Genomic DNA, 23,012 nt, shown 5'->3' on the forward strand with positions numbered 1-23,012 from the left:
CAATTGACAAAAATACTACGTGAATGGTCACTAAGCAAATTTGTGAGAATTTTTTTCAGCTGAATAACTCAAATGTTATATATTCGATATAATTGAAGTAATAGACTTTATTTGCTTGCATTTCATTATTTGCTTTTATTAGTTTGCATCAGAACACATTCATTAACAAAACCTCAATGCACACTGCCAAAGACAAATATCAATGAAGAAAAACAAAGCAACATAAATAAAGCTGAGACTGGAAACAAGACAAACACACATGCTAAAGTGAATGGAGGACGTGAGATGTATGAAGGCACTCTATCACAATATAGAAATGTCCTTTTTAAGAGGTGCTGTAAAGGTTGCAGGGTAAACGCAGCCTGCCCTGAACTCCTACAGAAGTCAAATCAGACGCCTTCTTTCCAGAGGTGAGGTTGGGTATTTTTAGACATGCATATTAAACACCCACATGCTAGAACAAAAGCCTGTGTTTAAACATACAGATGAAGTCTGTAACTTCTTGACCACTCACTTAAACGATAAAACAATTCAAGTGCATCACCTGCATTTTAGTTTTATTGCCTGTGTCTTAGAGGATACATGTTATGAAAACCTCATAGTCATAACACTTTCGTGGGTGTTTTCTCACCCTTTAGTCTGTACCTCCTGTGCAAACATTCTTCATACAGTGTTTCTAAGAGGAAAAACACACTGTCTGATATCAAATTTTTTTGCTTCAGCAGCAATTCAGATGTGCATTTCTTGTAAAATTGACAAACGTAAATTAAGCGTAACTCATCTTGATGTGCAAAAAAGCAAAACTCATTACTCGACGCTCTTCGTCAAGAGCATTTGTGCATTCGGTATTCGACTCAACAGTTCATTCAAGGTAGCCTAACCTATACATTATGTCAGCATGCGTGTTCCTCAGGAAGTGAAACCATGACCTTGGCATTAAATATCATGCCCCGATCGACCAGGGATCTTACATCTGGCCACTTGTGATTTTCAGCCTTGTGATTCATCCTGGAACCTTTTTGAAGGCAATTCTGAAGTTGATGCAAAAAACCACATGTTCAAGTTCTCACTTTCCAGTTGCTGGCACAGGAAAACTCAAGCTCAGTTCCTCCTTGGCCTCTTCCTGTGCACTCATTCTTATTCTGACCTCCTGTGAGGGTGGATTCGACTCTTGCTGTGGTGAGCCGATGAGGGGACGGGCTTCTTCGCAAACTCCCGCCTCTTCCTTTTTATCGCCCGAGTTGGAGCCTAAAATCACTGTTCCAGGAGAGTAGATGTAGATGGACCCTAAAATAGACAAATGATAATAAAGTCAACACACTTTTTCTTGTTCTTAAAATCCAAACAGGCCTTATTTATGCCCTCTTAATGCAAAAATGTATGCAGCAAACTTATACTGGCTTCTAAGGTACCTTTTTTAGCCCAAATCTATGGTAGGATCAATAAAACAACCCAGTTCTAATGTCTCCTGGGGTGCACTTATAATGTTAGTTTGCTTTTTACATCAAAAATTGTCATAATTTAGAAATAAAAGGCATTTTTCCTACCCTGATTTTAGCCCTCAGATTTGAACTCTCTGTTTTAAGGGGCGTGTCTGCTTTGAGACTTCAGTGTAAACGCCCACTGCTGTGATTGGCTGACATCTTTGCATATGAAATAGCTTAGTATTACTCTCTCGAAAACTTTTAGCACATTTTACAATTACAGCTCTCAAGGTTTACTAATCGGAAAAAGTGTTGATTATAGCATTATATTTCGATCGTGGCATGAAAGGTTGCAGTGATGAACATTGTAGCTGATCACATTCTGCACACTAACGAATGCTTTCATCATAACTAATAGTGCAAACACAATGTAAATAAGAGATTCGTTGAATAATTGGGAGTTTTGGCTCGAGTCCAGAACTCAGTCACTTGCGCTGTTTGATTGACAGCTCAAAGGGATTGTAAAGGGAGCGTTCTTTGAACGCGTTCTATATATAATTTAATCACTGTTAAATAACAGATCATTTTCATTCTACTAAGAGAAACAAGGTGAAGTTGACAGTTTAGTCACTGGTAGTCCTGTATCGTTCTTCTCTCCTCCATCTCACTAACACGCCAGTGGGCGGGGCTAATGTTGCAATGATGAAGTAGGCGTTGATTTCTTCTGCAGAGGTGGGGTTTCCCCTGTCTATGACATGGCACACTCTGGGACGAGTCATTCACTAGGTCTGGTGTCAGTAAAAGCTTTTATTGGACTAACAAGGAAGTTTTCAGTTCGGAAATTTACAGGATATTCTTATAGTACGATGACCTCAAAACTCAAGGAAAAGTTGATTTCTCAATTCATGACTCCTTTAAAAAGGACTTATTCTTTTTTTCTAAGTTCATCTTTAGTGTGTAATGTTGCTGTTTGAGCATGCAAAAGGTCTGCAAAGTTACAAAGCACAAAGTCCCTCCAGCGGGAGTTATTCTCTATATCAGTGTCACTGTTTCTGAACTCCATGAAATGCCTCCAGTGTAGTCTTGAGGTTTTTTTTCCAGGAACAAACACGTCACAATATTCCTCATTTAAATAATTCTCACCCAAGGCATTTGCAAAATAAAGGGGCAGGGCCTGGTTGAGTTAGTTATTATCACAACACACTGCTCCAGCTGACCAATCAGAGCACTTTTCGGAAGGAGGGGCTTCAGAGAGACAGGAACTAAACAAGGGTGTGTTTCCCAAAAGCATTCTTATCCAACTACGGTCACAAGTTACTGACTAGGAAGGGAAGTGTTGCGACAATGTCAAATGTGTGAAAAATGAGGTGTTTTTTGAACATTCAATCTGTAGACCCTAAAAGAAAAAATTTTTTGTAAAAGGGCATAATTTGGCCTCTTTAAAATACTGTCTAGGTGGTAGACAGCAGTGCCGATCCTACACTTCTGGGGGCCCTAAGCAAAACTTTGGTGCCCCTGTCAGTGCATTCTTAAAACCCCCAAAATGTCCTTAATCTTTATTATTGCATAAACCAATAATTACAATGGTTTTTGCAAGGTGCACTGCTGGTTTTATAGTTAATTGAATTAAAACATCAAGGAAACAATCTGCAAGTTATGAAGAACGCATATAAATATGTAAAGGGAATATGTTCTTCTTTAGGAGGCATTTGTGGACTAAAGGTGCACAGAGCGCCCTCCGGCTGCCAGTATGAATTGAAAACACAGTATCCTGCGTTCATAGTGATGACAATAAATATGAACTAAATATTACTCCTCTGTATAGAAAATTGACATATATGACATGAGAATCTATCAATAATTCTCCAAATGTGCATGCTTTTAAGCTAAAAGGCTATATGAAACGCCATAGAGGTAACATGAATGTTCAGACGCTTTGCATCACAGAAATACATTATATTTTAAAGTATATAATAGAATACCATTATTTTAAATTGTAATAATATTTCACAGTATTGCTGTTTTTTCTGCATGTTTGATTTACACCATCATGAGCTTTGAGACATGATCACAGAGGGTTTTTTCACAGCCTACCTGACTGAAAGAGCTCATTATGCAAATCTTTTGTGTTCTCAGGTGTGAATCACAGCATTATTCATGAAGATTCGTGCCTCCACGCATACAGTCTTTCTTGACAAAAAGTGTCTTACAAAAACTAAATCAATATATTGTTTTATATGAACGAGTAGGCAGGGTCATTTTTACATAATTTTGAAGCAAAAACTCTAGTCTACAATCTCCAATACCCATAAGTCTTGTGAACACAGATTTAATATAATTTGTTTGGTCTTATTTCAGTGACTTAAGTTTTTTGTTTTTTCAATAACCACGCATAAACGTTATTTTTTCAAAAAAACAAACATGTACATACATGTTCCTCACATATTATGGTAGCCTAGTTTGTGCTGAATACAGTGTAATGACACTTTTGTATTTAGTATGTTTATGAACAGCTGAAAAAAGCACAAATGTCAGGGCATGTCAAAACTTCTCCAGGGCCCAAAAATCCTCAGCCCCCTGAGGGTTAAAACACATTAAATTGGCAATAAAAACAAGTAAAATTAAAACCAAATTTTCGATGACAGCGAAATAAATTTTATTTTTTTGCTATATGTTTTATCTTTTATATTTTACTTTTATACACTCCTCTGCCTGTGAAGCACTTTGGGCAGCAAAGTTGTTTTTAAATGTGCTATATAAATTAATAAAAGTTTTGGGTCGAATATGGAAGATCTCTTGGATTTTACTCTCCCCATTTTTCCTGGTTCAGTAGCTTACATCCATTTTTGGGTGTTTTTGTTATTATAGACTATTGAGTCTTGAAAAATTAATGTTAGAAGGAAATCCAAAATGAACAAAAAAGCGCCTATGTTGTAAAAGAAAAAAAAACCCACATACAGTAACAGGAAGTGAAAATCGGAATTTAGACAATAGTGGATGTCAAGATAAAGTGCAAGGAAATGTGTGTTTGCTCTAAAGGTTAAGTGACAGAGCACAAGTTAATCACACATTACCATCACAAAAGCAGAAACATTCAAGTTCCAACTTGCTTAAGTGAGCTGGTTCTAACAAAAAAGAAATATTCTATGGAAAGTATTGCAGCTGTTTCTTCCTTGTGAGTGGTTTCCCAAAAATGAATTGTCATCATTTACTCATCAGCAGGGTGCGAACTACAGGGGAGCTAGGGCTCCCGTTAATAAGACATGGGCTCCCCTGAAAAGATGATTTGTGAAATTTTGGGGGTCTCAAAAAATATTGACAATGTGTTATTTTGACGTGCAGTTTCAGTTTTGTGTAATGTGATCATTGTGGATTATTATGTGTAAAATTGCAAAAATATCATTCATTCATGCATGACGGCATAGGCGTAATTTGCGGGTGGGACAGGTGGGACACGTCCCCACCACTTTTCACCAGGGTCGATATTGTCCCTACCACTTTTTGAAACATATTGCGGCATGGATGTACCTAATACACATGAAACATCTCCAGTTGACTAGCAAAGCATTCATTTCATTCGTTTTTTAAATAAGAGGTGAACTAGCGCTGGAAGGTGTTGTTTTTGAAACCATACTGAGCGTTCGTAGATGTTGCCGCTGTTATCAGAGGCATGCAACTGTGCTCTCTTGGCGCTCATACACAGTCCACACGTAAGAGCGCTTTATCACTGAACGCAGGTTTTAAAGGTGCCCTAGAATCAAAAATTGAATTAAAAGTTCAATAGTAGCATAGTTAAATAACAAGAGTTCAGTACATGGAAAAGACATACATTGAGTTTCAAACCCCATTGCTTCCTCCTTCTTATATAAATCTCATTTGTTTAAAAGACTTCCGGAAAACACGAGGATCTCAACATAACACCGACTGTTACGCAACAGTCGGATCATTAATATGTATGACCCCAATATTTGCATATATGCCAGCCCATGTTCAAGGCATTAGACAAGGAAAGGCAGTATTAACGTCTGGATCTGTGCACAGACTAGGTAAGCAAGCAAGAACAACAGCGAAAAATGGCAGATGGAGCAACAATAACTGACATGATCCATGATATCATGATATTTTTAGTGATATTTGTAAATTGTCTTTATAAATGTTTCGTTAGCATGTTGCTAATGTACTGTTAAATGTGGTTAAAGTTACCATCGTTTATTACTGTATTCGCAGAGACAAGAGCCATCGCTATTTTCATTTTTAAACACTTGCAGTCTGTATAATGCATAAACAACTTCATTCTTTATAAATCTAGAATTAGCCGTTAGCCACGGAGCATAGCGTCAAACTCATACAGAATCAAACGTAAACATCAAAATAAATACTTTACTCACATAATTCGAAGCATGCATACAGCATGCATGACGAACATCTTGTAAAGATCCATTTGAGGGTTATATTAGCTGTGTGAACTTTGTAAATGCACTGCAATATAGTCGAGAGCTCGTGTGGCAGGGAGCGCGCCATTTAAAGGGGCGGCGCTGCCAAAATCAGTAGTTAATGATGCCCCAAAATAGACAGTTAAAAAAATTAATTAAAAAAAATCTATGGGGTATTTTGAGCTGAAACTTCACAGACACATTCAGGAGACACCTTAGACTTATATTACATCTTGTGAAAAAGCATTCTTGGGCACCTTTAATAGAGGGTATGCACGTGACGTCATCGTCGACCGTTATGGCTGCGGTCACGTCCACTGAGTGGCACAAAGAATTAGCGTGAATGCCGCGAAAAACACACAAAACACATCCAAAACGGGAAAGAGCCTTTGTGATTGACTGAACAAATAGCTCTGACACAAAACCCTGAGGTATATATTTAAAGACTGCCGAAAGCTACAGAAAAAAAAGCAAACGGATCGCTGCAATTCACAGAAACAACTGGACTCCAGGCAGAGAAACATGGATTTGCAGTTATCATTTTGTCAAATTGTTGGATTTTGAGGTAAAATCATACCGTATTGTATTGTTATATATTGTGTTGACAACTCATCAATTAAATATTTACTATCTTATATTCTGCATAATTTGGTGTTTTTAAATAAACACTTACAAAAACTATATAGGGCTGGACAATATGACGATATAACATTGATATAAGTGATTACGCGGATTTAAACCTACCTATTGTTACAGATCCTCTTGTTTCCGTTTTCCCCGTGACCTAGTTTCCCCATTCTGTTCATTAGTTCATTTGCTGCACCTGTGTCTAATCATCCCATCACCTTGTTAAGTTCCCTTTGTTTGATACTTGTATTTAAGCCCTGTGTTCACCCTCATTCCTCGTCCGTTCTCGTCTGTGTAAGGTTGTGTATATTCTAAGTGTTATCATTAAAGCTTGTATTCCTCAACTCCCCTTCGTTTACCCTGGTGTTTGCTACCAACTGTGACACCTATATTGTGGTTATATAAAATATTTACAGGCAGATTTGCTTTATGTAATTCCCCGGCATCAAATCAGGCACATATAAATGTCAGGAAACACGACTCCTGGGTGCATGTCAATATCCATGGATTAGGTTTATTTGACAAGTTGTAAGGAACACATTCACATGCGTTTTCGGCGGGAAAGTGACGTCGATGCATACCCTCTATAAGGGAGGGGTCGGTGAACTTAAAAAATGGTGTGTACTGATGTTAATTCATGTTTGTAGTAGGAAGAGATGATCGGTTCATGTACGCTTTAACTAAAAGGCAGCGATCTCACACACACACACACTCATGTCCCACCCACTTTTTAAAACAAAGTTACGCCACTGCATGACGGTGATTTAAACCTAAATCACTTCAATAAAGATAACTATTCATGCTATTCTTGTAATGAGCATCAAGGTGTGGGGGCGCTGCGGTGCAAATTCCACTCATGTTTCCACTGCGTTCCAAATTATTATGCAAGTGACATATCAGTAAGATTTCAGTACAATAAACATTCAGATTTTAGTTTTTCTAAGAAAATGTTTGTTTGTTTATTTATCCATGTCTTTTTAGATAACTGGTATCAATCTCAGACAAAATAATTTGCCAGGTCAATGGAAACCCTACTTAGAGGTTGTTCCACATTATTAAGCAAGTCACAGTTCTCATGCAATATGGGGATGAAGAAGGATCTTTCTGAAGATGAAAAGCATGAAATGGTGCAATGTTGTGCAAAAGGCATGAAAACAACTAATATTGTGTGAAAACTGAATGGAGATTATTGAATTATCATAAGATTTGTGAGTGATTAGAGCACAGCAGAACTCGGTCAGATAAAGGCTTATTAATGAAAGTTCCTGTCAAAAAAATAATTGCATTAAAAGGGCAGCTATAAAAAAGCCAGTGTTGAGCAGCAAACGGGTATTTGAAGCTGCTGGTGTCTCTGGAGTCTCAAGAAGCTCTCCATTCAGGCTGGCAGTTGTGCGTAAAGATGCATTTCAGCCACCCCTAATCAAACCTCACAAAGAGAAACATTAACAGTGTGTGTAGAAATACAAGAAGACTCATTTTTAAATAGTTTTATTTACTGACTAATGGCGTACTACAATGGATGGTCTAAACGGATGGATTTCTGGATGGTTGGTGAATGGCCACCACGTTCCAACAAGACTGCAACATCAGCAAGGAGCTGGCGGGTGATGATTTGGGCTGGAATATTGGGAAGTGAGATGGAAGGTCCCTTTAGGGTCTTTGAGGGTGTTAAAATGACTTCATCAGGATATGTGGAGTTCATAACTGGCCATTTTCAGCTTCGGTATAAAAAGGAGGATAGTGCCTTCTGAAATACAATGCACTATCCCATGCTGCAAAAAAACACCACAGCAATAAAACTGTTTGAAAATGTATTTCTACACCCACTGTAAATGTTTCTCTCTGTGAGGTTTGGTTAGTGATGGCTGAAATGCATCTTTACGCACAACTGCCAGCCTGCATGGAGAGCTTCTTGAGACTCCAGAGACACCAGCAGCTTCAAATACCCGTTTGCTGCTCAACACTCGCTTTTCTAAAGCTGCCCTTTTAATGCAATTTTTTTTTTTTTTGACAGGAACTTTCCTTTATCTGACCGAGTTCTGCTGTGCTCTAATCACTCACAAATCTTATGATAATTTGATAACCTCCATTCATTTTCACACAATATTAGTTGTTTTCATGCCTTTTGCACAACATTGCACCATTTCATGCTTTTCATCTTCAGAAAGATCTTTCTTCCTCTCCATATGGCATAAGAACTGTGACTTGCTTAATAATGTGGAACAACCTCTAAGTAGGGTTTCCATTGACCTGGCAAATTATTTTGTCTGAGATTGATACCAGTTATCTAAAAAGACATGGATAAATAAACAAACAAACATTTTCTTAGAAAAACTAAAATCTGAATGTTTATTCTACTGAAATCTTACTGATATGTCACTTGCATAATAATTTGGAACGCAGTGTAAACATGTAGCAAAGGAAGCTGACCCCAGGCCTGTGTTAAGGTGAGGCATGTTATGTTAACGGAGGAATTTTGGTATTCTTCTGTAGCCTGACGAGTAACTTTAACCGTTGTTCTTGTGAACTCAAAGACAGCCTGATGCTTTGTTTATAGACTATTTGTAGGTAGCTGTTTGTTGTTTCACCTATCAATTTGTGTCAATAATGTAAAAAATAGGGTAAATCCTGTATAGTGATTTGTCCTCAATAGTGCTTGCATAAAGCAAGTAGTGTACACAGTCGAAGCTGTTATGTATCTTTGTTACTCATTGTAAGCCCTCTTTTGAGGCACGCACAATCGCACCCACATTATAAAAAAAAAAATCAAATGGGCTCCCCCAAAGTCCACGGTATAGTTCGAACACTGCTCATCAGACCGTGGAAACACAAAAGATGCTGCTCATTTGCCTACAACAAAAAAATGATGGCGATTTAAAGTCCGTTCACATAAAGGACGATAACTATAAAGATAACAATTAAGATACAGTTCTAAAACTCGTTCTTAATATTTAAGATTAGAAGAGTTCACACCACCGCTATAACGATAACGGCACAGAAACGACATTGTTGGAATCAATTTCAGAACGATTTTATCCAGCTGATGAACAATAAAAACATTGACAGCCAATCAGAATTCTTCCTGCTGTAACAAGCTCAAGCACGCTTATAATAAACAGAACAATATCGCTAATATATTTATCTTTATAGTTATTGTTCTTGGTGTGAACAGTCCTTTACACTGTCAACCTCTGAAAAAGACAAAAACACCATGAAAGTGGTCCTCAGCAAGAAGTGATGTCCTATTCCACGTCGCTCCTTTTCCATTGTTTTTCTATGTAAAAATAAATGGCAGCTCACAGAAAGCTTCCAGTTATTGTGCTTCTTCCTAAGATCTGACAGCATTTTTATTCCTTTAAATCTTTGACAAAGATCCTGTACAATAAGTTCAAATGCAAATTCAAACATGATGTTAAACCTAAATTTTTGTGACTCTAATGCTAAAGAAGGCTTCCAGGACTCACCTACAGTATTGTTGACGTTCTCACCCCTCCCGTTGTGCTCGACTGTGACCTGCCGCACAACCCCAGATTGGGGCGTCATCTCCATATTCTGACCTTTGACCTCTCTGACATTATTGCCGAGCGGTATCTTAGTCTCCATGTCTGTTGAGATGTTGGATTGGGAATTGGACAAAATTTGGTGATCACCTGCGATCGAGTGCTGCTGCTCTTCCTACAGTGACCATAAAACAGAATTAAAGGGGAAGTTTCACTTTAAAGAGGACCTTTTATGCTTTTTTTTCCCCCTTCAACTTTCTGTCTGCAAAGTTCTAAAGCACAAAGTCCCTTCAGCGGGAGTTATTCTCTGTATCAGTGTGCACTGTTTCTGAACTCCATGAAACGCCTCTCTAAAAAATGCTGGGTTAAAAACAACTGAAGTTGAGTTGAAAATGGACAAACCAAGTAATTAGGTTGTTTTAACCCAGCAGTTGGGTTAAAGGATTAGTTCACTTTCAAATTAAAATTTCATGATAATTTACTCACCCTCATGTCATCCAAGATGTTTATGTCTTTCTTTCTTCAGTCGAAAAGAAATGAAGGTTTTTGATGAAAACATTCCAGGATTATTCTCCTTATAGTGGACTTCAATGGACTCCAAACAGTTGAAGGTCAAAATTACAGTTTCAGTGCAGCTTCAAAGGGCTTTAAACGATACCAGACAAGGAATAAGAGTCTTATCTAGTGAAACGATTGGTCATTTTCTAAAAATTTTTTAAAAATTATATACTTTTAACCATAAATGCTCATCTTGAACTAGCTCTCTTCTTCTTCTTCTTCTCTATTATAATTCCGGCAGTGTAGACACTGCTAAGTGTATTACTGCCCTCCACAGGTCAAAGTTTGAACTAAATTGTCATATACAATATGCTAGTGCAAGTATATAACAATTAGTTCAAACTTTGACCTGTGGAGGGCAGTAATACACTTAGCAGTGTCTACACTGCCGGAATTCTAATAGAGAAGAAGAAGCTAGTTCAAGATGAGTGTTTATGGTTAAAAGTAATATATTATATATATATATATATATATATATATATATATATATATATATATATATATATATATATATATATATATATATATATATATATATATATATATATGAAAGTGATATTTGGACCTTCAATCGTTTGGAGTCCACTGAAGTCCACTATATGGAGAAAAATACAGGAATGTTTTCATCAAAAACCTTAACTTGTTTTCGACTGAAGAAAGAAAGACATAAACATCTTGGCTGACATGAGGGTGAGTAAATTATCAGGAAATTTTAATTTGAAAGTGAACTAATCCTATAAATATTTGCCCAACGTGCTGGGTAGTTTTATTTAACTCAACTAAAGTTGTTTAAAAATTACTGTATGTCTGGCTTGAAATGAACCCAAAATAGGTTGGAAATTAAAAATCAAACACATAATTACTAGAGGCAACAATGATAATCAAAAGGTGAACATTTATTAATAAGCAATTTAATAAATGTTTATTGTTTAATTATTATTCATTAAACTTATTAATAAATGCTCATGTACTAAACATGTTAATAAATGTTCATTTTCAACATATTTTGGGTTCATTTTAAGCAAGTAATACAGTCATTTTTAAACAATAGTTGAGTTAAATAAAACTGGGTTTGTCCATTTTCAAACCAACTTGGGTTGTTTTTAACCCAGCATTTTTTAGAGTGAAGAGTTTTCTTCCAGGAATGAACACATCACAATATTCCTCATGTAAATAATTCCCACCCAATGCGTACGCAAAATAAAGCAGGGTTCCCACTCTTTTTCAGCGATCATTTTCCAGGACATTTTCAATTTTACTATGGCAGGAATAAAAGACAAGGACCACACCCTAAAGTGATATATTGCTTTCCAAGTCTTTAAAAGGCGTACAGTTTATTGCCATGAATTAACTATAAAATCAGTTTTTAATATGAGCTCTTAAACATACATCATGACAATGGAAGCTTGTTTCTGCCACAGAATAAAATAAAAAAAAAAAAAAAAAAAAAAATCACAATTTCCTTTTTTGTATCTCACTATTCTGACTTTTTTTTCTTGCAATTGTGAGTTTATATTACAGTTATGCAATTCATAATTCTGACTTTATAACACAATTGCGAGTTTATATCACATTTGATATAAAAAGTTACAATTACCTTTTTTATTTTTTATTTTTTATTCAGCAGCAGACACTTCCATAGTTTAATGCCATAACTTAACTATAAAATCAGTTTAATATGAGCTCTTAATCATACATTATGACAAATTGTTCTCGTTACCAGTGTCCACATCATAGCAAAAAATATTGGAACTATTTTAATGTCTCGTTTAACTATTTGAAAATAAAAATATTAGTCAAAGACAAAGTTGATGAACAACAAAGAACACGTAATAGAATATGTGGCAGATCTATTAGTCTGTCCCGTCCAATGCTGGTTATCATCAATCAATATAATTTTGGATTCAAACCCGGATTTAAATAAGTTAGTCATTCCCAAAACTTTGCAGTGTGTATACTTAGCAGCATGAAAAACTTTCCAATTGCGAATGGGTTATATACAGATTTTCCTTTTTTAATCACTGCAGCTGTCAATCATTTCAGCGCAAACTCACAAAGTTCTGCACTGTTGTGAAAACTCCTGTTATAATCAATGAAGTTGGCTACACTGCACAATGAACCCCTTTATTGACCTTATATTGCATCAAAATTAGTAGTTAGCAAGTTATTGAATTAGGTAGCTGCTTAATAATGAACATTTTCTGCATACATTTGAGCAGTTTATAGCATTAGCTAACTGCAACAAGATTTTCCAGGACATTTTTCATTTTCTCTAATTCTCCATGTGTTTTCCAGGACTGGAAATTTTGTCATCAATTTTCCAGATTTTCAAGGTTTTCCAGGATGAGTGGGAACCCTGATATAGGAGCGGGGCCTGGATGAGTTATAGTGTGATGAAACTGTGGTAAGGGGCGGGGCATTTTCCAAACATGCTTGAAGCAGGGGAGGGCCTTCATAGAGACAGGAACTAAACAGAGCGTTACTGACAGACTGGGAAGAGAGGAGCTGCAACAATGGAGAATATGAAAACCTGTTCTAGTAGAGCCCAAAAACAAAATCAAGACTTTGAAAAAGAGCATAATAGGTCCTCTTTAACACTTTGGCTATATGAAAAAAATAAAGTTCATTTCATTTATTGTGATATGCAATCTCAAAAAGTACTTACATGTTTTCCTTTTATTAAACCTAAAATGAAAACAAGAAATAAGTTAACATGCTGCATGTGTAAGACAGTCAGAGCAGCTCATGTAGGAAATGTGCTAATGGGCGTTCTGTGGTTTCTCAGGTTGAACAGATGTGTTAATTGCATGTCATTCTGAAACGCTGTGAATGTTTATGTTGAGTGCGACCTTATGGGAATTAAAGCACGTGAGACACAATGCAATTCATTTTACTGTAAGAAGTGATTTGGGTGGATTCCAGGCCGCTTATAGCCATTACCTGCACTTTAGACATGACAAAAGAATGCTGTGGTTCAAAAGGAGTTTCTTGGGTTTAGATTTCATTTTTTGAAAACTCCACCAAAAAAAACACAGTATCATTGCAGGGTTGTGTTATTTGTATTGATTTGTAACTTATTGCATGCTAAAGTATTCAAAAGATCCAATGCATTATAGTCTTCATATCATACCGAAGCATTTTGAAAGGGTTTTCAGAGCCTTGCCTTTCATCAGCATACAAAACCCAGCCATGAACAAGAGCATCAGAAGTAAGATTAGTAGCAGCAGCCAATGGAACTCGCTTTTCTCTTTGTCCTGGTCTATGGGTTGAGCTGTGCCCTCTGGTGATGACAAAGAGAAACACAATGTCATTTCACTCAATAACGCTATGTATTACTGTATATTCAACAGTATTATTGATTTGACTGCATTGACACTATTGGATGAGAACTGAAATGAGCTGGACGATGACATCACTGTTTTTCTGCAGAACTGCTTTATGGATGAAATAAACTAATTTAATAACTAACGATCTTTATAACAGAACTGGATTAATCAATGCTGAACCGATTCAGCTGAACAGTGACGCCGTTTTCTTTTAAATCTGCTGTAAAGCTGAAATGATCTCTGTTTGCATCAGTGAATCATTTTCCTGTTATCACTGGAAAGTTGCTTTGAAATAATCTGTATTGTATAAAGCACTATATAAATAAAGGTTACTTGATTATTAGTTTTATGGTCATTCCAAGAAAATGTAATTACTTTTTATCCATAAATCTCACAAAAAACATTCTCCCTAAACTGAAAGAAACAAAATTATTATTATTATTTTTTAAATTAAGCCATTTTTTATTTATTTTGACATTATTTTAATTACAGTTAAGCACACTTTCCCCACAAATTCTCATTACAATAAAGATTTGCTTTTCATTTGAGGCCATGATTATCATGGTGATTCTCATTTTATTATTTAAATAAGCACAAAAATACTACCATATTATAAAAATATTTTAATTTGGATTTGAAAAATGTGCATCATTTTCATGAAACTAATGCTACAAAAAAACGTAACGGTCCTAAAGTTGGCTTGATTTTCTTTGATGATTCATTTCAAATTTTAGGTGATATATTCTTTATTTTTCATTAAATAAATCTGGTTATTTCTGCCCATGAAAAAAAATTAATCAACAAAAAAGTTCATTTTTATTATTTTTTCTTCTCTTTAAGAATCAAATATTTGATACATTACATTCCAAAAAGACATGATAGTATATCCAAACACATCCCAACAGTACCTCTTAGGATGGAAGCTGCATTGGTATAGATGGTATTAATGGTACTGGAGGGGATAGACGACGCTGCCATCTTTGTTGTGGAATACACGTTCTCTCCATTGTGTGTCGTTGTGCTCTCTTCGACCAAGCTCCCTATGTTTTTCACATTAAGATTCAAATATTTTATACATTAGATTCCAAAAAGACATGATTGTATATCCAAACAACATATATCAACAGTACCTCTCTTCAGGGTGGAAGTTGTATTGGTATAGGTGGCATTAATGGTACTGGAGGGAATGGACGATGGTTCCATCTTTGTTGTGGTATACACATTCTCTCCGTCATGTTTCGCTGTGTCCTCTTTGATCAAGCCACCCCTGGTTACTATTTTTTTTTAAGATATATTTATAATAATAAAAGATATAACAATATTTTAAACATTAGATTCCAAAAAAGACATAATTTTATATCCAAACAACTCATCCCAAAAGTACCTCTCCTCAGGGTGGAAGCTGTATTGGTAGAGATGTTACTGGAGGGGGTTGATGACGCTGCCATCTTTGTTGTGGAATACACGCTCTCTCCATCCTGTGTCGTTGTGCTCTCTTCGACCAAGCTCCCTATGGTTTTCACATTAAGATTCAAATATTTTATACATTCGATTTCAAAAAGACATGACTGTATATCCAAACAACATATATCAACAGTACCTGTCATCAGGGTGGAAGCTGTATTGATGGTATTAATGATACTGGAGGGGGTGTACAATAATCCCCTCTTTGGTGTTGCATATCCACACTCATTGTCGTGTGTCTTATTGCCCACATTCAGTGTCGTCATTCCCAACCGAACACAACTGTGGAAAAGGCCAGAGAGAGAATGCATGAGACAAGAACGGCTCAGCCTTGTGTGTTTGTAAGGCAGCACTGGTTCAGAGTTTGTTCTAATCCTTCTAGTAAATAATATCAAAGTCCCTTTAAGACAAGTCATTTCTCTCGGCGGCCATCTTTGAAACGCCTCTCAGGCATGCAAGTGCAGCTCCTATCTCTTTGAATGGGGAAACATCAAATTCTCCAAAGCTGTTCACCAAGCTTTCGATTAAATGTCATATTTGAAATCACCAATGAAATCTCACAACAATGCTCTCATAAATGTTGTTTCCAAACGCTCGAAACATGACAAAAAACAGCTGGATCAAGCTAATGCACATGCACAGTCCTAAGTGCGCATCTGACTGTTTCTGTAGGAACCAGAGCTTCTAATGGCCTCTTCAGTGACACTTTCTCCCATTTATAATAATGTGAGTGCACCGTCTTTCTATGTATAAAGTCGTTGAAAATATGCAAATAACTCACTCTTATGTATGCTCGTTAACCTCAACCTTCCCAGATAGAATGTTCGGAATTCTAAAAGTAACCGTCAGAGCTGTTCTCACTGTAATTTGCATACTGAATTGTGATTAGTTTCATCTTCCTTGCACATATTTAACCATTTATATCTGTCTGTACACTTCACAGGGACTGTGTGTTGATTCTCAGTATTTACATATTTTTATATTCTCAGTATGCAGTATTTACAGTTATGATGAACCATTTACTGTAGTACTAACAAACCGAATGTTAAAGTTGCACTGTAAACAGAAGTGACAAGCAGAAACCTCAAAGATATAAAATGTGTGAGAGAGCGAGATAGAGAAAGTGAGTGAGGAAAAAAAATAAAAAATAGAGATAGGAGAGTGAAACTAGGTGACACTGCCATATGTGACCTCACATTACTCTTAATCTTACTTTCAAATTAATTTCTGCTGTGTTCATTCTCTTTAAATTTTCCCTGCTGAATTGTTACAGTACATTAAAGACTAGCTGTTTATTGGCAATTAAAAATAATGTGTAAATCACACATTTGCCTATTAAAAAAATCCCCTAAAACACTTGTTGCCACAGTGCTAGTTTCATGAAGGTCAAAAAAAGAGCCCATCAGCAAGATATTCTGGCCCCAATAATGCATGTCTGAGGAAGTTGCACGCATTACTTCTAACATATTCAAAGGTATTATGGAAAAACAAATGCAGACCATAGATGAATGTTCTAATATGTATGAATATTACTCACTCTTTATGACGCGTGCAGAATGAGTCCAGAGAAGGTTTGCTGGAGAATGTGCCGGTCTCACAGGCAACACATGGATATTTGCAGTATGTTTCATAATTGTATCTTTCCTCACAGTAAAATCCAGGTTTGCAGAAGCACACCCGATTGCTTTCCTGAGTGCATGGAGTTACTTCCATCTGATTTTTATCCTCTGTTTCCACCCAAATAAGCAAAGACACAGAGCATCAATGACAATAATTCTACGAAACCATATAAACATCTTACAGTTTTTTTATTAGTATGAAAAACTTTCCATTTGAAGTGTGCTTTTCACATTACGCTTGACCCAGGTTAGGCACAATTCGCACAGAAAGTGCTTTTGGATTCCACTGTGCTGCTTCTATCATTTTTCCATGTAAAGATGAGTCATAGACGGACACCTTTGGTCGCTGTGCTCGCGGATGTCACGCAGCCTTCTAAAAACATGGTGCTCAATTTAAAATAAGTTCAACTTTTAACACGTCTCAAGGCCTTGCATTTGTTTCCATTCCACTGGTCCGCATCTTGCGTTTCTGCATTCTATAATGCAACTTGCGTCATAGAAAGACATGTTTGAGAGCTGCGCTCACGTCTTTTGCAGCGTTTTTCGCACTTGACACGGCGTTCTTAAATCTAAATTTAAGTTAGCTTTTAGTATGAATATGTTAGCCTTAAGGTTATGAATAAGCTGGTGTGTTCCAAAACAATGACTAAATTCGCATTTAGGAGATATAAGCATTCAAAACTTACAGTCTCTCACTTCTGCTAAAATAGATCACGGATTTTCATGACATCACAGCGGACTTCTCATTAGATCTTCTGTCCAATCGAATGCTCTTTAGAATCTGAAGTCCCGCCCCCTGCTACACTATAAACAGACTGCTGAAATCAGTCATTTGTTCACAAATTCACTAGTTTCTATATATGGTGAATGGCACACAGTGCACTATATAGAGGATAGGGAACGATTCAGACAGTAAATATGCTTTCCATTGACGCCAACGAAGTCCGTTTTCACGTCAGTGTCACGTGAACTGCAACAGCACGAGCACAGTCTGCTCCGGTTCGGAGCCACGCGAGTCGGCACAGACCACAAAACATTCAGGCACATTTGAATTCTACAAACAATGCTATATTTTAAAGCAATGTGGAGGAGAAACGGTTAGAGATTATGAGGAAAATTGGGTTTTATGAGCTCAACGGCTCTGGCCGAGCTGTGATCTAGGCGAAGCGCTATTGGCTATTTTGAAGAAGGGGGAGGAGCTTCTAGATATATCCCGCCCTGTCTTTCTGTTTCATTGGAAATTATGTAAACACAGTGAAGCTGCACGTTCCAAAGCACTTCAGTGGGCCTTTAAAACGCAGTGCTCAAATGTGCAAAAACATGTCTTTAACATTGGAGTTTTTTACATTGAAAAACGTGAGACGCCAGCAGTGGAAAGGATAAGAACGCAAGGTCTCGAGATGCGTTTTTGAACTTATTTTAAATTAAGTTCACGTTTTTAGAACGCTTGTCATGTGCAAGACGATGCAAAAGTCAACATTAAATTGACTGTTTGCCTTCTTATATCACATGCCCAGTCTTGTGCACGATTTGTCAGTTTTTACATCTGTAAAAGGCAAACCTTTCCTGAGTGAAATGGGATATTCACATTACCCAGCGACAAAATGGGGTGTCATTTGATTTTATCCAGTGTGAATGAATTGGATGATGAAATGTGGGCATTCCAGATTATTACCCTCCCAGAAACTTCCTTAACGTCCTTAGTGACATCATTGGAAAATTAATGTTTCATAGGAACTTACTACATATTGTTGAAAGACAATCTATGCATTATTATAAAAGATAATGTTTTTCTATGTGATAATTCACACTGGTGAGTCACACACGGCAAGATCAGATTTATGTATGAAGAAAGTAAATAAAGGATTACATTAATCTATGGCCCTTTGTTAGCCCTCTCAAATGCTGGGAAATGTCATGCAGTCACTAACCAGAACACATTTCGGTGCAGCGTTGACATGTCTGGATTCCTTGTCTGGTTTCCCGGTAACAATTACTTTCACACTTACAATCCCGTACGTTATAACCTACATGAGAAACAGAACACAAACAACACCGACATCAAAAGTAATCTTTATGTGATACTCTGCTGGATGTGCAAGAGTAAAAGCACATTATGCAGCATGATTACAAGAGTTTTGAAGTGACTGGTGGTTTCTATAAGCACACACTCATACACAAACATACAGACATTCTGAAACCTGAGGGAAAGGCATTCAGTTAAAGGCTGAGTAAACTCCCTATAGTCAGTTTGCTCAAGTCAAGGCTTTATTGTGACAGATGGTGCAAGCTTTTGGTCAATGTAAAAAACATGGGAGATGGTCTGCTCATGTTTGTAAATGCAAGTTAGGGACAGATTGACTGTTTTAAACAACCCATCTGTCACTTTAACCTATGTTGACTGGCAGCATGACACTAGATTTTTCAATTTCACAAGGAAACACGAGGGTTGCAAAAACCTTATGACTGTTCCAAAAGGTTTCTATGTGGTTTTTAAGGTGTTCAGAATAGTTTCTAGGTGTTTTTTACTGCCCAAGTTGAAAGAGTCCATCTCCAAGAGTTGGTTATATATAATATTCTAGTCTTTAGATAGCTATAGTATATAGGAGTCTGACTGCTTAAAGTAAGAGCACACTTCTCCTCAAGCTGCACGATTTAAAGGGACAGTTCACCCAAAAATGAAAATTCTGTCATCATTTATTCACCGACCCTCAGGTTCTTCCAAACCGAAGATATTTTGACGAATAGGGGTGAATTGAGGTGAATTGCCATTGAGATGACTGGGAAAAAGTGTCCCAATCAACCAGAATTCAGCCTACTATGGGAGTCAATGGAGTCCATCAACTGTCCGGCATCTTCTTTTGAGTTCAGCAGAAGGAAGAAACTCAGAACTTGAGGGTGAGTAAATGATGACAGAATTTTCATTTTTGGGTGAACTACCCTTATCATTTCTCGCATTTGTCTAGTGATGCTTGACTCAAAATACACCACTAATTGTAGCGTAAGGCTTATGTAATACAAAATTGCATGAGACTAAATAGAAAGGTTGAGCAAGTAACCACTGTTACTATGAAAGGACATTAGGTCATGCTGCTTACGCTATAAGGTTGTTTAATGTCTAGAGTATAGTTTTATTTAGACCATTTCACATTAAAGCTAATGCTTACAGAGTGGTGTGGTCATAACGTTGAGGTGAAACAGCCCAGAAAGTTCAGCCACAGAGTTTGCATATAAAAAGTACTGGTATTGATGGTTCCATGAAGAACCTTTAAAATTCCATTCCACTGCACAAAAGGTTCTTTAAATTGGATTATTATTCTTTTAAGAACTGTTCTCTGAAAGGGTTCTAAAATGGTTCTTCCATTGCAACCTCCTTTTGGAGCCTGTGTTTTAAGACCCAGACTTGGGCAATCTTGATAAAAACATAAGATCTAGCTGTTTAAATGTCATTGACATCAATCAGCCTTCAAAGGACGTGTACTTTTGTTACCCACTATCTTTATCATGGCTTTTTTTTCTCTTCCAGATATTTCAAGATAATAGCCTAAAGATATATCATGAGTGAGTAATGGACTGAGATCAGTCATTGGGTCATAATGGTCATAGTTACCCAGAATGCTATAGGCGGATCTAATTCAACTCAGGAAGTGGTAAACTTACCATTGGCACATTTTTTAGGACAGCTGGCATGTATAAATGGAAAAAGCTGAAAAAGAAGAACAACAGTGGAAATACAAATGTGTACATGGATCCTAATAATACATATTGTTACTTATATCAGATGTCCCAAATCTCTTTGGCCTTTCTTTGTTTTTCTGTATTCTGTCAATCATTAAGCCGGACGTAGTAAACTAGGTTTGTTTACTGTAAGGTTTAAACTTGAGCGAAAATACACAGTTGCAGCCAAGGTGACGACAGCAAACAAGCCTCTATGATCGCATCTGCCAAAAAACGTTTGGGTACGCACGTGCACTGCAGGTATAGCGAACGATATCTATAGAACAATCAAGTTCCTTTTAATTGAACCCGAACCTGCCAAGTGTGAACACACCCTGAATCTAAGTGTCTTTTGGAAAAGAGGTAAAGGTTAAAAAAACACCTCCAATACATTTGCTGTAACCAAGAGATGTTTCTTTGCTTTGACCAGTTTTAGGATTGCATAATCAGTTCAAAAACAGGTGGGTAAGTTTGACCCCAAATAAACTAGTAACATGAGCTTGTGACATTATTAAATAGAGGATATAGTGAAAAGTTCATGAACTTTGAATTATTCAATTTACTAGGAAGGGTGTGCAGTTTTAAAGAGTCATTTGATGATGAACTGTGTTTGTTTTGAAGGTCTGCCAACTTGTTAGACAGCCTTTATTGTGACATATGCTTTTAACTAGAGTATCTCAAATGAAAACAAATGAGCTGGCAAGATGAGTCTGAAATTGACATCTGGTTTAATCAATTTGAAAACAAAACAGACCGTGTCGCCCTATCGCAGAGTAAAAACAGGTACCGTCCACCTGTTGATGTCGACTAACTTCTAGGAAAAACGCCACTGAAGGTCAATCGATCTGACTGCCAAATTCACATAAACATGTAATCATTTTTTTGTCAAACTGCCTGGGAACAAACAGATAAGGGACAGGTCACAAAATGGAAATTTCTCAACCCGAGAAACACCCACAGAAAAATTCTTATCAGGTTTGCTCTTCTGACCTGGTCATTAAAAACCACACAAAATGTACAGGGAAACAAGTTATGAAAAGCAAGTCAAGAGACACGGTTTCATTCCCGTTGTGAGTGTGGGCTGGTTCTGCATTGGGGATCCCTGCGTAATATCAAACCAGCTAAACTGAATGTCCATTCTATCCAGGGTTCATCTCACTGATCTGTTTTGAAAGATCCTTTTATAGATCGGTTATTTTATCTTGGTCATATTGTGGTAGAGCTATCACAACTCAAAGCTCTCTTTTGTCTCTGAGGGAAGAAATGAGTAGGTACAAATGAAGATTACCAGTAATTGACAGGCTTGGTTGTCCTCTTACTAAAATGACTGGAAATTCTTTTGTGACTAAATTGTGAAATGCATTTGGTTAAAGCCTTTCAAAGGGTCAGTGTGCTGGAACTGAGAAGCAGTGTTTTGCATTCAATGCCTCTTGGTTTAAACTCTTTTACTCAGTGTGAATATTTAATAGCAATCACCAGATTTAACATGCAAAACGTTTGACTAATTATTAAATCTCATTAAAGACCAAGAGTGAGAGTCTCAGAACCATTCTAGGCGGCATTTTTAAACAATAAAGGTTCTTTCTAACACTCATGCCTCTTAGCAAGAACCATTTAGAACGTGTATGGTTGTTTGGAATTCTAAAACGTTGTTTGATGTTAAATTCTATTTGTTTGTTTATCTTTGTGGAACTTGAATAAGAACTTCTGTGGCGTCAAATTTTACAGGCGCTAATTGGAACCTTTATTTTGAAGCTAAATTCTACAGCGACAATAATAATAATTATAATAAAAGTCCCTTTGTAAAACACCCGTGATAAACTAATATTATTGAAAACAGAAAGTAAGAAAATAGAAAGAAAAGCCAAACTCACCAGATAAAAGAGCAGAATAAAAGTGTTGCTTCTTGAGGTAGATGGTGTCATGATGAACAGATGCAGATTCTGAGAGCTGCAGTAAATGTGTCATTCAGTTTGATGCCTTTATATATGAGAGCAATGGGGGCGTCAACTCTAAGATGCACTAGGCTACAATTAACTTTTCTACATGTAAAAAAAAATAATAAAATCAGCACGTCCATATCAATAAGTCAACATTTACACATTAATTTGTCATTAATTTGAAAATTGTCAGCGTGGTCCATCAACTGTTTAACGAGTTCGTTTGCCCATATAATCTTTAGGGTATTAGGTTGCTGTCCACTGAGGAGGAGCTCGATGAAGCAGCTTCAACTCGAGCCCCCCTGAGATGAGATGCTGGAACATCTGTGACTGACGAGAGGTCAGCAGCTGCTTATATACTCTGGCTGTTGATTGGAAGATTAGATGGGCTCGCTCTTCCCTAA

At 36.8% G+C, this 23,012-nt stretch overlaps 1 protein-coding gene across 2 annotated transcripts; it reads right to left on the reverse strand.

Moving 5' to 3' along the window:
* Positions 1–110: 110 nt before the first annotated feature.
* On the reverse strand, positions 111–22,919 carry si:dkeyp-61b2.1. Of its 2 annotated transcripts, none has more exons than XM_048172050.1 (12): positions 22,543–22,919; positions 20,612–20,657; positions 18,883–18,978; positions 16,870–17,059; positions 15,469–15,614; positions 15,253–15,378; positions 14,999–15,142; positions 14,777–14,908; positions 13,706–13,822; positions 13,208–13,227; positions 9,949–10,159; positions 111–1,287 (listed from the first exon to the last, which is right to left on the reverse strand). In XM_048172050.1, the coding sequence occupies exons 1-12, from the start codon at positions 22,591–22,593 to the stop codon at positions 1,067–1,069; spliced, it is 1,500 nt and encodes a 499-aa protein (XP_048028007.1). In that variant the 5' UTR covers positions 22,594–22,919; the 3' UTR covers positions 111–1,066. The 2 variants fall into 2 exon arrangements, with proteins under 2 accessions (XP_048028007.1, XP_048028005.1); XM_048172048.1 differs by having other exon boundaries at positions 13,673–13,822; positions 22,543–22,915.
* Positions 22,920–23,012: the final 93 nt, after the last annotated feature.

The sequence above is a fragment of the Megalobrama amblycephala genome, linkage group LG21 (genome assembly GCF_018812025.1).
Source record: "Megalobrama amblycephala isolate DHTTF-2021 linkage group LG21, ASM1881202v1, whole genome shotgun sequence".
In the NCBI taxonomy this organism is placed as follows: domain Eukaryota; kingdom Metazoa; phylum Chordata; class Actinopteri; order Cypriniformes; family Xenocyprididae; genus Megalobrama; species Megalobrama amblycephala.